At 35.6% G+C, this 13796-nt stretch overlaps 1 protein-coding gene across 1 annotated transcript in view; it reads right to left on the minus strand.

Moving 5' to 3' along the window:
• Positions 1–9950, minus strand: part of Naa15-16 (N-alpha-acetyltransferase 15/16) — a 255104-nt gene extending 245154 nt beyond the window's left edge. The window contains exons 1-9 of the mRNA XM_072304471.1: positions 9693–9950; positions 7984–8068; positions 6567–6829; positions 5465–5596; positions 4544–4688; positions 3715–3930; positions 2261–2440; positions 1210–1391; positions 151–432 (exon numbers count right to left, since the gene is read on the minus strand). Coding sequence (XP_072160572.1) covers positions 151–432; positions 1210–1391; positions 2261–2440; positions 3715–3930; positions 4544–4688; positions 5465–5596; positions 6567–6829; positions 7984–8068; positions 9693–9749 — 1542 coding nt within the window. The 5' untranslated portion in view covers positions 9750–9950. The remainder of the gene's footprint in view (positions 1–150; positions 433–1209; positions 1392–2260; positions 2441–3714; positions 3931–4543; positions 4689–5464; positions 5597–6566; positions 6830–7983; positions 8069–9692) is intronic.
• Between the last annotated feature and the right edge of the window lie 3846 nt (positions 9951–13796).

The raw sequence follows: 13796 nt of genomic DNA on the forward strand, positions 1-13796 counted from the left end.
GTGTTCCTTGCCCATTAAAATTGATCAAAATATTAAGAACCAGTCAATTCGTTTTAACAGGTTTATACAGTAAGTTTCTTTTTTGTTTCCATTAAACTTGGATGATTGCTTCACTTGAAAAAAAACATAATTACAATGATGGTAACTTACCCTATCAACTTCATGACATTTTTTCAGGGCTTCTCCCCATTTCTTTAATCTTTGGTAGGCCAAGGCACATTCTGTTTGAAACCACATACACTGCATTTCATTCAGACTCTCCATTGCGGAAACACCTTCGCGCGTGAATTTGGAACACATTTCCTCCGCTTGCTGCACTAGATTCGCTCGGAGCATGTACTTCGCACACTTCGAATTAATGTATCTATCTGCTGTATCCAAGCCTTGGGCTTCATCTAACCATTTGTAAGCTTCTTCTACATCACCGGCATGCTACAGAAATAACGACAAAAAATTAGTCATTTTTAATAGTTAGGAAATAATTTAATCAAGATAAAATGTTCCTTTCTTTCTGCCATTATCCAAATAACAAAGGATTAATGTCACTGAACAGTAAAATAATGAAAAAAAAAATATGAGGCATACTTCCTCAACAAGATTAGACGTAAAAGAGCGATATACAAAATGAACATTTTCAAAACCTACTTGCGACCAAGATTAAAGGATTTTTATTTCAAATTGGAATCATAGTGATCAGACTCGCCGCAGAGAATAAACATCAGAAACAAAGTAAATCAAGATGACTATTAAAATGAATATAAACATTCCATGCATATTTTAGCCTGGTCAAGTAAAAAAAAAAAAAAAAAAAACTGTACCAGAACCCAAATTGTAAAGCTTAAAAACGCTCATTTCCTATTTATGAACTTATGGGACTTAGGGACACATGGTTCTGATGAATTAGGTATCAAATTTTGACGAGAGAAAATATTCTTGTAGTTTGAGTTTGATTGGGTATTTCTAAAGAATTGGAAGTTGCAGTCATGCTTCATGATGATAATATATTTTCAAGGACGATTAAAATGTTCTCAAATTGGTACAGAGAGCACAAAATTACCATGTTTCAAGAATTTTCAAGAGTAATAGAAAAAATAGGTTTTGTTTTTTTGAAAGTTCTGTAATCCCAAAAAAGTACTGATAATGTGAGGAACAAATATGATTTGACAAAAGCTGAAAACGTGATGAAATAAAAAAAGAACTGAAACCTACCTTGTGAATTTTTCCTTTGATCACAAATAACTCTATTAATGTAGGCGTGTGATCGATTGCTAAGTCTATGTAGTACAACGCCTTTTCAGTGTTCCGAAGGAAGTCATAGTGTTGGGCTAAGAAGTAATATGTCCACAGAAGCGCAGAAGCAGGCTCTTTAGGACTGTCTCCCTTTTCAGCATCTAGAAAATCAACAAATATATGAAAAATTTTGATGATTTAAAGGTATCCAAGAGTCAGGCCGGCATACCATAAGATGTTGATTCAATGTTAAAAATACTTGCTGATCAGCAAAAAAAATATCACTGACAAATATGTCTCTCAAAATCACCTAAAAACTACCAACTGAAAAATTATTTCTAAAAGATAAGGTTACCTTGAACAGATTAAGGCCAGATACTATACAGTTGGACTTGTAAGTTAGCAAAACACTTTTCAATGGGGAGATTGGCATATTTGTGGCTGAAGTGAAAAATGCGTACCTCAGATTACGACATTGTAAGTCGCTCAAGTTTTATTTGAAAACTAATCAACAGTTTCTATAATTTCCTGCGAATTTTTTCACTCTTTCAAATCAAATCACATAAAATAGCAAGAGAAATTTTAAATTGCTTTCCTTCAGAGAAAATAAAATACATATGATCAGAGATTTTTGAGCATTGCAATTAAAGCCCTTATTTCGAAAAGGTGCTAGGTTCGATTTTTTTCGAAAACGAGTTTTGGGTGGAAAATCATCCTTATCTGCTTTTTGTTTTGTAATTCATGTCACAAGAAATTTTTTTTCTTCAGAGTTGGCGCATATTCGAAAAAAGCGCTTCAATTGAGATCTGTATTTTTAGCGTTTGGCCATAGATATCTGAACGAATTGAAACTTATGTATTCCATTGAAAATTTCAGTGAAAACTCATTTATTGGCTTTACTCTAGTTCAACATTTGGACTTCAATAAGTTATTGCAATTTGATTAAATGAGTGTGCATGAAAATTAAAATGATTTAAAAGAAAAACTCAACAAGCAGTACAAAAAGCCAATAAATTAAAAAAAAACTTACCTTCAAAACTAAAGTATCCAGTTTTCTTCAGAGCTTCTACATAGGACTCTGCCAAAGTTTCTACTGTCGTAACTCTGACAGGATCATTGTACAATGAATTGATATCTACGAATAAAGGTGGGACTCCTTTGTGTAGCCCTCTCCGCAGATATTGGTCTATCTCTTGCTTAAATTTATCACCTGTATAAAAATAAGAATTGTGAAATTAGTAAAAGTAGTGGATATTTGGTCGGTGAAAACAGAGAATATCTTAGTCAATGAATAACCAGTGCCGTGTTAGTCACTTTCTCAAAGTCAAAATAAATGGAATTTCCCGACTTTTCCAGATTTCCCTGACACATGTTGATAAAATTTTCTGACAATTGGACGTATTTCTGCCAAACAGAACTATGTGCATTATGACGTGAGCCCTGTTATGCATATATTCTGGTGGGTCTAAGGGCTCATGTCTTAATGCACATAGTTCCGTTTGGCAGGAATATGTCCAATTGAAGATATGCCAAAGGGTTAAAAAGACATGAATTGAAATATTTTCCAGCTAAAATAAGTAGACATTGGAAACTTTTGCTTATATTATTCCCTGATTTCATGGTTATTTTTCCCGAATTTCGTTGTTATTTTTGCTGATTTCACCATTATTTTTGTGGCACTTCTTGCGTTAGAGAGCTTGAAATAAAGCTTTTAATTTTATTTAACAAGCCATCGCTCAGTCTTTCTCTCTCTCTAATACTATTTTACAGAAGACGCACTTTATTCTTGATTAAAAAATATCTGTTGCTAACTTTTTAAAAGCACTTTCTATCAATATATATTCTTTTTATATTTTTTTTTAGTGACATCAATTAAATTTTAGTGAGATGCTGATGTTAAAATCATTTGAGGTTATGTTTATGCCTCGAATGCTGCCATTTCTTTCATAAGTATTTTGATGCCATTGGCGAACATTGATAGCTAGAAGCCAATGACGACCAATGCTCAAAAACAACTCCGTAATTCCTTATCATGAAAAAAAGCGCGGCAAATTTCGTCTTACACACATACATACGAAAATTTACGGATTTCTCAGATTCCGCGATAAATACAGAAAATGGCCAATTTCGCATTATTTCGTTTTATATTTTTGTGATCAGGGGATTATGATCAGTGCTTCTGTCTGGTTTTCAGATTCCTAACTACATTTTAAAAATTTTGCGGCGAAATGTTCTGATGTCTGAAAATAAGTTGTTTGAAACGCTAGGCTTAGTCTAGAAAGTAAACAAAGGTGACTTAACGAATAAATCCTAACATTTCTGGGTTATTCCTGATTTTTTTAAATTTCCCCGTTTTCCAGGAATGTGGAACCCTTGAACACCCTGCCTATTGGTCCATTATGATGCATGACCTACTTGTCTTGCCATTGGAAAGATACGGGGCAAAATTATTTACACGAAAATTTAGGAACACGAATAAATTACCTTGGCAATGATTAAGAGCTAGTCTTCTAGGCGCATGAGCATGGGGATACTTCTCGCAATAAGATTTAAGCATGTCAAACTTCTCCTCATCGCTGATCAATTTCATCGCCTCTTGAAGTTTTTTATAATACTCAACGTTCTCTTGGTTCCTCTCGATGAGCTCTATGTAATGCTGTTGTGCTTCCTCATGCTTGCCGACTTTCAGGTAAAGATCGCCTATAGCAAAGCATTAGACAAAAACAAAAAATAAAACACAGATAAAAAATGTTTGATCATCCTCAAGAAATGGAGAGTAACATTCCACATCAATCTTACCTTCATCAATATTCACTGCTCCTCCTTCTTCCCTGAGATATTATGATCATAAAAATTAACTTGGAAGGATTTCAAGATTCATTCAATTAGTCATTTATTCAGAACAGTAGAGGAAGGAAATACTTTAAAAAAATGGTGTTTAATAAAGCTGGTAATGTAAAATCCATGGTTTCGTTAGACTTTCAGTTCAATTATACCGACCACCTAACAAAACGGCCATGTTCCATATGATAATCTATGTTCTACCAGCAATTTTTTTCATCCACCAAGGGTATTTAGCTGTATCATTCGGCCAGCTTGAATTTGTTATTAGTCCCAACTTCCAAGGTTTCAAGCACAACTTCAGGTGAATGTAGTCAGTAGGTGGGGCTGACACATTTGAGGCTGCTTTACATTATCTGATCGCATAACAATCTAATCTTCATTCAAACACATTTGAGAGATTCCATATGTTACTATCTTTTTGGAAACTGAAAAGCACTAAGAATGAGAAATGCACACACTGAATACATACCGTAAGTTTCATTGACAGCGAGCTTATCGTACATTATCAAATTATACCGATCTAGGTGTTTGATTGCTTCGTCGTACGCTTTCTGCTCTTGATATACCATATTTTGGTACAACAACAATTCACTATGCTCAAAATCAGTTGCCGTCTGAAAAAGAGAGGAAAAACAATTATCACTTACGAGTGTACCAGGATCTTAGAACGGAAATAATAGGCAAAAGTGGCTCTGATATCATTCAACGCATTGCTCTGAAACTGACCTGAACATTTTGATCTTGAGTTTGGCATTGAGATTTAATTTCTCGATATCATTTCTATTTGTTGACGGACAATAATTTCGGTGAGAAATGCGGTATTTGAACTTGACTACACTAGAGTCCCGTTATACTGAGAGTCAAGACAACACCCCCTCATGGAGTCACAAACGGGAATAAATATTACAGAAATTTAACGTTTTCTGTAATCTTTGATCGGCCCATTCTCAAATTCCTTTCTCCGTTCCTTCTCTCATTCCGTTTGTTCCTTGCCGAACCTGTAATTCCCCGGTCCATTCCAGATCATAATCTTTGCATTCCGTAAAAATGTAATCTTTATTCCCGTTTGTGACACTGTGAAGGCCTGAAATACAGGAACCAATCAGAAATGGATTCACATTGTCTTGAGTCTCAGTGTAAAGGGACTCTAGACTACACTAATCTAAAGAAAGCAACAATCAAGACATGATTATGTGACGTATGGAACTGGCCCACCTCTTGATGAGGAGAAATCTAAAACTGCTACCATCAGTTTAGCTTTTGTGCCTTTTGGCATAATCAAATGAAATATAAGATCATTAATCAAATATTGAATCCGCAAGAAATTGATGCAAATTGATTTGAGAGGCGTAACGGAAATGCATGAGGAAGACTGGTGCATGGGACTTACCGAGACAGTTAAGAACGTTTTCAAGATTTTCAAAGTCATTTCGTACTCATTCAGTAGATGATATGCCATGGCGAATCCAATCCAGGAGAGTCTTTGGGCAGGTCTCAAGATAAAAAGTAGATAGCGGGTATCCTACAAAAAGCGCAATCTCAATTATAGTAAGAAATTAAAAGACAATTTTTGATACGGACATTTAAAATATTTGTGCCGATCCTACTGAATAAAAATCATTAATAAAGGGTTCAATTCCGATGATCCCCTGTTGTTAATATTCCGAATAAACTTGTTTTTAGGAGCTGAGTCTCACCACTGCTATGGAAGTACAAGGTAAAGTAAAACGGTTCAGACAGATGGGAAAGTAAGTAACATATAAAAGAAAGGCGCGACAGTCAGCCACAAGTCAGTGCAGGAGTTGAAGCATGTCAAAACACATTTTTTCTATAGATGTTCATCTGAAATGAATCGAACACAATGAAATTTTTCAGAATGAACTTGTGAATAAGATATTACGATGGCGTAAGTCCGCAATCATATATCTCGTTTGGGGTGTCTAAAAATCTCCGCCTCTATGTTATTTTTGTAAAGGAGAACAAATTGACTTCATTCCTAGAAGTTTATGCAGAATTTTCTTTGTACAGAGAAGAAAAAAATCACCTCAGTTTTAAAGAATTGCGGTTGAGTAGTTTTCCGTCGAAAAAATAAAGTATGACAGGAAGTCTGCAACATCCCAAACTGACTTATGTGATTCCTGACATACACCGTCGATTAGTTTCCATTGTTTGCATTGAAATTTTTCGATTCGAAATTGCCAAAATATTGCTTCAAATGTGTCTCATTTGTGACATTTTCAAAGTACCTATAGTTTCTTTTGCCATATAGGGTTAAAAAAAAAATCTGAAAAAATTCCTAGAGGATTGTTCGCTTTGTTTTCTCTGAAAATGAATTTAAAAAATGTACGAGTACCTCTGACTTATTTTGTACAAAAGAGAGCTTATGAAAAAGTGCTAAGAAGGAAACAGAATATGACACTCTGAAATCGAAAACTACGTAAAAATAAACTGAAAATAAAACAGACTTTAGCAGGGACTAAAGAATCACTTACCCTGTAGCCTTCAAGATCTCTCATCTGAATTTGTAGAAGGGACAGATCTTTCAAAATTTGAATATTGTCCCTATCCCACTTTAAAGCATTACGATAACATTTGATAGCCTCATCATACTTCTTTTCCGAACGCTGGAGTAGACCATAGACATGCCAGCAAACATGGGAGCGAAGGTCATTGCGGAGGCCTCGCCTTACATGGTCGTATGCTTCTGCTTTGCGGCCGAGACAATTTAGGATCAAGCCTTTCATGGCCAAGGTTTCTAAACAGAAAAAAGCGCAATGATTGTACTGACCGGGTTTTTTGAGATGGGTTTTGCGAATTCCAAAAAAGGAATGAGATAGCACTTGAATTTATCAGCTTAGCAAAAAATTAAGTATTCTTCTAGATACCAATTTCCACATACTTAAAACATAGATCCATGAAGAACACAATGAATAACAAGACGTTAGATGATCTTTCAACTCTTGATTCATCAGTATTGCACATTCAGATTTTACGCATAAATGATGGATGAGACCAAAGTGGAGGAATAAAAAGTAAGCACAAACACAGAGGTTGACAAATTCCGTTGATACTTTTAGTGACCAATGATCGCTATTAATATTACATGTAGAAACTTAGTGTTTGGAGAGACATTCGTTCTTTCCAATTCACCAAAATTTGTAATTTGTGAAATTCTACCCCCTCAACATATTCTGTCAGATGTCTAGCTGTCTAACTGTTTCAGATTAGGTTCAGATGAGCTGCTATTTTTTACCTTAAGTAAAGTAATGAATCCGGTTGATTAAAGTGCCATGATAGAAAAAATTTCAGAATTGAATGAAATTACGAGGTTATAAATTACACATAGAAATAATTTTAGGCTGTGGAGATTTAAAAAATGCTGATAAGTTCTTAGGACTTATTATTTACTACTTAGAACTGGGGAAAGAAAACAGTGAGAGAATGGCACCTCGACCTGAATACATCAAACATCAGTTGGACGTATTTCTGTTAAACGCAACTAAGAGCCAAATTGAGTTCCTTTTGAGGATTTTAGAATCCCGGATAGCGTGTTCTGTCAAACGGAACTGAGCGCCATGGAAAAACATTTCGAGTATAGGATGGAACGAGCATCGCGTTCCGCAACACCCGCCAATCCAAGCCCCCCTCTCCCTTCCTCCCCCATAGCACTTCGTTCCCTTGGATAAAAATACGTCCAGTTGACCTACAGGTTACCACATAAATTTATGTTGAGTGATGCTATCTTCCGACAAGACATTCGCCCATTTTTTTCTTTGCATAGTTTTACATAAAAAAAAAAAAAAAAAAATCACAAATGAGAAATACGGAAATTTTATGACAAATGTTGATTTGATGAAACGAGCTACTCTCAGCTTGCAAACTGATTCAACTCAAACATTGTCTACTTACCTCCATGTTCCGAAAATTTTGGATTTGACAGAATTTGTTTGGCAAATTTCAACCCATTTTTATACTGCTTCAGTTCGTAACATTTCTAGGGAAAAAGGAAAAAAAAACCAAATGAGAAAGGAACAAAATCTTGAAAAGATGCGATACATTAAGTCGGATTCTAGGCTCCAAGGAATAAGCAAGTCCACATGATCAGAATTTAATCACTAGAACAAATACTTTCCACTTGACACTTAAGATAGGAAAAAAAGTGAGCAAAACAAGATTTTTCAATATCAACGCCAATAATCTTATCAATGTCATTCTCAACCCCTATTTTTCAAATCTTGACAGTCAAAGAAGGAAGGGCTTCTTTCAATTAAATTTCCATTTGTATCACATTTAGCGAAAGGGAGCTAACTCTGTTACATTGGCAGGTAATGAATGCAATTACAGTAATTTTTGAATCATGGAACTTTTTCTTTGCTTTACTGCGATATAATTTAGTATTACTTTTAATATTTGGCAAGAAAGTGATGACTACATTCAAAGCTTCCGATGACAGCTTATAAATACGGTAACCACTGTAAATGTAAATTTTACGGGAGCTTAGTAAGTTCTGAGAGCACAGATGGAAAAAAAAAACATACAGGAAAAGACGTTTGGAAAAAAACCACTTAAAAACTTCATTAGACATTAAGTACTGGAATTTGCAGTGTGCGACTCTCTGGAAACTCTTATGCTTATTCCAAAATATGGAGCAGCAAAGGTTAAACATCTTTAGTGGTGGAAAATTATTCCTTGCTGACCTCATCAAGATGAAGGCCCAAAAAAACAAATTTACGGAAGGCACCTTGCAAACCGCTCTCGAAAATAGCTGAGTAATTAATATCTTTCACCACATTTTACCCTTGAGGCCTCCGTAACAAATATGATGCTTCCATTTGGGATTAAATAACTTAAGGTCTTTATTCAGGCGTACAATACATGCGTTCTAACTACTGGTAAAGTAGGAGAAAAAATTTCTATCTGGGAAGGGCAAAATTCTCTTTGGCATGCTGTAAGCTATTGGCATGGTGTGTAACACCAAGGAACAAAATATGTGCAATCCCACTCTCTTAAGTCTAATTCATGTAGAAATTAATGGAGCAAGAGATGAGCGCCTTTGCGCATCGTTCGACGTATGTACAATGCTCAAGGTAGCTCAGGGCAAAACGATAAAGGTGATAACAAGCTTCCATTAAATAAATAATCATCAGTTAAGTTTTGTCGAGGTTTAAGCTTGATCAGTTTCACTACTCTACACTTAATGAAACTCAAAAAATGTTACTCTCGTAGCATTCAATTAGATGTTCGGTGCTTCATGCTCAAGTAAGTTATGCAGAAAAACATAACCTCACTTTCAGAGGTTAAGGCAGCCTCCTGGTTCCAGACAATCATACTTCCTCTGAAATGAAGCCAAGAATGGAAACAATTCATTGGAAATTATTAAACTTTTCATCAACCGCTGCCATTATCATGGAGGACAAAGTTATTAAAGGTGAGGAGGGCCTTTTATCAATGAAGTGATAGCATGGTTCGGTTGAGGTGATAGGACTACAGCCAAGAATTGGCTCCTTTTAATCGTTTGTGTCTCATTCTATTCGAAGCGAACCTTGAGCAATTTAAAAAAATGCGACGCATCTTTTGATTTGGAGGCCCACAATCATTTACGAGTTTAGATAACTCACCAAAATCCTTTTGAACAAGGAGTTCTCCTTGGCAGGGAGCGGGTTGTTTGACGGCATGATGTATCACGGAACTCAATATTTGAAATATTAGAGTAATGGATGATCCGGAAGGGTTTCTAAAAACTTAATAATCTCGGAGTTTCGTCTCTCATTAAAGATCTGAGCCCGGAATCATAAATTCAGGCTATTTCACTGACCTAAGATACCGCACACACACACATGCATAAACCTCACAAGTTCAACACGGCGAAAACTGATAAACAAAGGTGGCCGCATTTCAAGTTGAGCCGCCATTTTAGAGGCTGTGACGCACAACGGGTACATGCTTTCGCGATGCATTCAGAATGTACCTGATGACGTATGACGTTAAGAGGGTGCGAAATGCAACCACCATGGTTTATTTGCCTTGCAAATTTAAGATATCGAACTCAAAAATCCCTCCGGCAAGCGAGAGCACATTTCCGTCTTCGTCTTTTTCCGGCTCATTCCGCTGGTTCTTCGGCCAGTGAACACCAGTGAGGGCGGCAATTTCAAAATTGCGCTCTTTTTCCTGTGTTGCGCTCATCTAAGACAATATTTTAGATTGATACCTAGTGAGTTTAGCTGAAAGGAAGTACTTACTTACATTGCATTGCTGCTAAGATAGTGCAAAATCTATTTCATCGTCATTCGTCAAAATAAACAAAAGCAAGCAAATTAAAGGTAATTTACCGAATAAGTAATTCTCTTCTTTAAGTTTTGATATTTTTGGTATATAAATAAATAGATGCTAATTTAATCAACCTTAAGTTTCCTTGCAGTAAATCGACGGTAAAACTTCCATACTGCGTCTCTCATTTGCAGTGTTTTGAAAACTTCGCGCTTGTTTTGTTTTTTTAAGGAGCACAAATGAAGGGCTTGGAGGACAAGGCGCATAAGCGCAGTTTTTCGGATTTCATGAAACAAGTACTTAAAGTTTTAAAATTACGTGGTGCCTTAGGCAGAGAGGAAGTTTAAACTCACTTCCCTAGAAGCAGAACCATAGAAGGAAAAGATAAAGATAATGTACGATAATGGACACGAAAGTGTTAAAAGAGAACATATAAAAAAGTAATAATTTTCGTGAGCTTTTCGCAAACATACTAAAAAATCTTCTAATTCGCGAAAAGCTCACGAAAATTATGACCTTTTTTTATATAATAGTTACATAAAAATGTTTTTAACACTTTCGTATGCATTTATCGTTATATAAAAAAATTGTCTATAAAAAAAAATTTCTTACCTAGCTTTTATCATTTTTCATATATCATGGTCACGTCTGAACTTTGATTTTTTGTATATAAGCGTTGCACGTTTTTTGTACAAAATTACCATGTAGATAACAGACATGTTTTTTTATACTTGTTTTGGAAAAACAAAAATTTGTTCTGCTACTAGGGTTTTTAAAGATTTAAAGTTGGACTTTAGTTGTGAATTTTTCGTTGAATAAACTTTCAAACTAGTTTTAGTTGAGTGACCATGAATATCTAAAGGAACTTTGTTAAAACCTGCACTTATGCGCCTTGTACTCCAAGCGCCCTCAAATCAACATGACTCCTTGTCGTTTTCTCAGAATTTTCCTCGCGTGGAGAGGGAAAAACTATGGAAGTTTTCGAGTAGTGACGTTGAGTCGTTTTTCATTTAAAAAACTATGTATGGCAGGAAGTTCTGCAACGTCGCAACCGAGATACGCGGTTTCAGAGTTTTATCGTCGATATGTACGGGTTGCAATGTAAATACTTAGTTCCTCTCTGCCGCTCTCGGTCCATTTACAACCTTATCCCGTGTGTATACAGTAAAATATCGATGATGAAAGTAAAAAACCACTTACCTATACCCATTGCGGTGTTTCAAAATTTCTCCTCCTCTTTCATTTCCTCGGAAAGAAACATGCCAACATTAGAGCTGGAAGCTCTCAAGATGTTGACATCGATCATGACATTTTTTGCGAAAGCCCTGTCAACACTACTAGCAAAATTTCACGGAACTTTGCTTCTCCATTTATAAGAAATGAACCAAAAAATTATGAAAGAACAAACATAAATGTTGTATAATAATTTTAACTTCCGCCGCTGCGCCGCGCTGATCTCACTGTGTTTGGCGCAATGCGTGAAGTATTCCTGCAGTCTTGTAGGCGCTATGCGTTTCACGCCAACCGCTCCTGACCGCGCGCACTGTGTTTGACGCAATAGCTGAAGTATTCACGCAGTCTTGTAGGCGCTAATATGTGTTACATGCCGACCGCCGTGCCGAAGGCTTGTCCTTTTCATCTCAAGTCCTCGTCATCATTCCTCTCTGCGCTAAGCTCCAGGCCAAATTGCGTGTTTAGCTCCTCTCTTAACTCGACTAATTAAAGACGCTGTCTCTTGTGTCACCGAAAAACGACAAAATTAGAAATTACTCTACTCTCAGGAAAGAGAAATTTTGTCCCCTTTTCTCATTGATAATTTTTTTTTCTGAATCCGATTTTTTTCATACCTACATTTAAAAAAATTGCAAAATTGCAAATTAAAAAATGTGGCAGAGAAATGCACTGGAAAAACAACCTATCCTTAATCTCCTTTCTCCTAACATAATTGAGGGGCTTGGAGGACACGGCATGTAGGTAGGCAAGTGAGTGCAGTGTTTGAAGAAATTGAAACATTAATACTATCAAGTACTTAAAACTAGTTTTAATGTACAATTATTCTGAGAAAAATTCGTTCCCACGTTCTAATTATTAGGCATTAAAAAGTCACTTCGAACTTTCTTTTTGCCATAAGGCTCCATGTAATTTCGAAACTTCGAACACGTATTTCTCAAAATACCAAAAAGTGCACTTATGCACCTTGTCCTTCAAGCCCATTAATTGGTCCTTCTTACAACTTAGATGTTTGTTTTCATGGTGAGTAGAATGTTAGAGGGAGCTCGCACATTTAAATAGGAGTGCTGACGTCCTAGACAGACAGTCGAAGGTGACTGCCAATACTGCCGTCCTAAGAAAGAATGCCGTATGAGCCTACAGACATTTATTTCGATAAAAAGCGAATTTAGTGGGAAAATAGAAAATATTTTTCCTTTAAACATTCAGATTTTTTTTTTTTTTTTTTTTTTTTTTTTTTTTTTTTTTTTTTTGCGATTTAATCTAGAATATCTGAGAATTTTAAGGAAAACATTTCATAACTTTATCCCCTATGATACATGTTTTTTTCTAGGGAAATTTGGCAACTTTCGAATGTTCATACGGCGTTTTTAAAAGATATAAAATAAGGCACCTTGCTTTTGACATGACCGCTCCTACTTGACAGTTTTTAAAATGCCTGAGTGCTTAAAGGTGTGAAGGGTCCTAAATTGAAAATTATGATCACTTGAGCACTTGTCTTCTTTGCCATTGATTTGAGATATTTTCACTGCATGCCCTGTTTCCACCGAAATTTTTAATTTTGAATCAAGAGGAATCACGAACAAAGAGGCTTTGATTCATGCCCTGCTATTCGGTTTGTTGTACACAAAACAAAGATTTTTAAGCATAAATAAAGTTTTCATGAATTAATTATTCCACGAAATCACGATTCAAAATTGGAGTGAGAACGTAGTATTTGTTCTAAATTTATTGTCTCTCTAGGAAATGCTCCTTTCTAGAAATCTTTCAACATATTAAAAGCTAAGATATGTTGAAGATAAATGTGATCTATGTATTTTTTATCGAATCCTTTAGATACAGGTGGGATTTTTTCAATATTGACGGAAACATTGCATTTTAGAGAACACAATGTATTGCGCAATTCACGGCTGTTCATTAAAAATAAAATACTATAGGTCGTTCGAATAATAAACAGTCAATGATAAAAATTGATTTTTGATTGTCTGTGAGATTCATTAATTAAAACAATCCTTTGTGACTCACAATGTAACTGACCCAAATTCTCACAAAAAAATTCACTTTTGAGTAATCTAGGAGCAGTTCATAAAATACGAAACGCTTGAAGGGGAAGGGGGTCCAAAAGAGCATTGCGCCATTTTGTTTGTACAAGTTGAAGGATAGGGTCTTGTGTCCATTGAAACTTCCAAAATTTACAGTTACATATTTTATGAACTAGTGTGCGT

The sequence above is a fragment of the Bemisia tabaci genome, chromosome 9 (genome assembly GCF_918797505.1).
Source record: "Bemisia tabaci chromosome 9, PGI_BMITA_v3".
NCBI classification, from domain to species: domain Eukaryota; kingdom Metazoa; phylum Arthropoda; class Insecta; order Hemiptera; family Aleyrodidae; genus Bemisia; species Bemisia tabaci.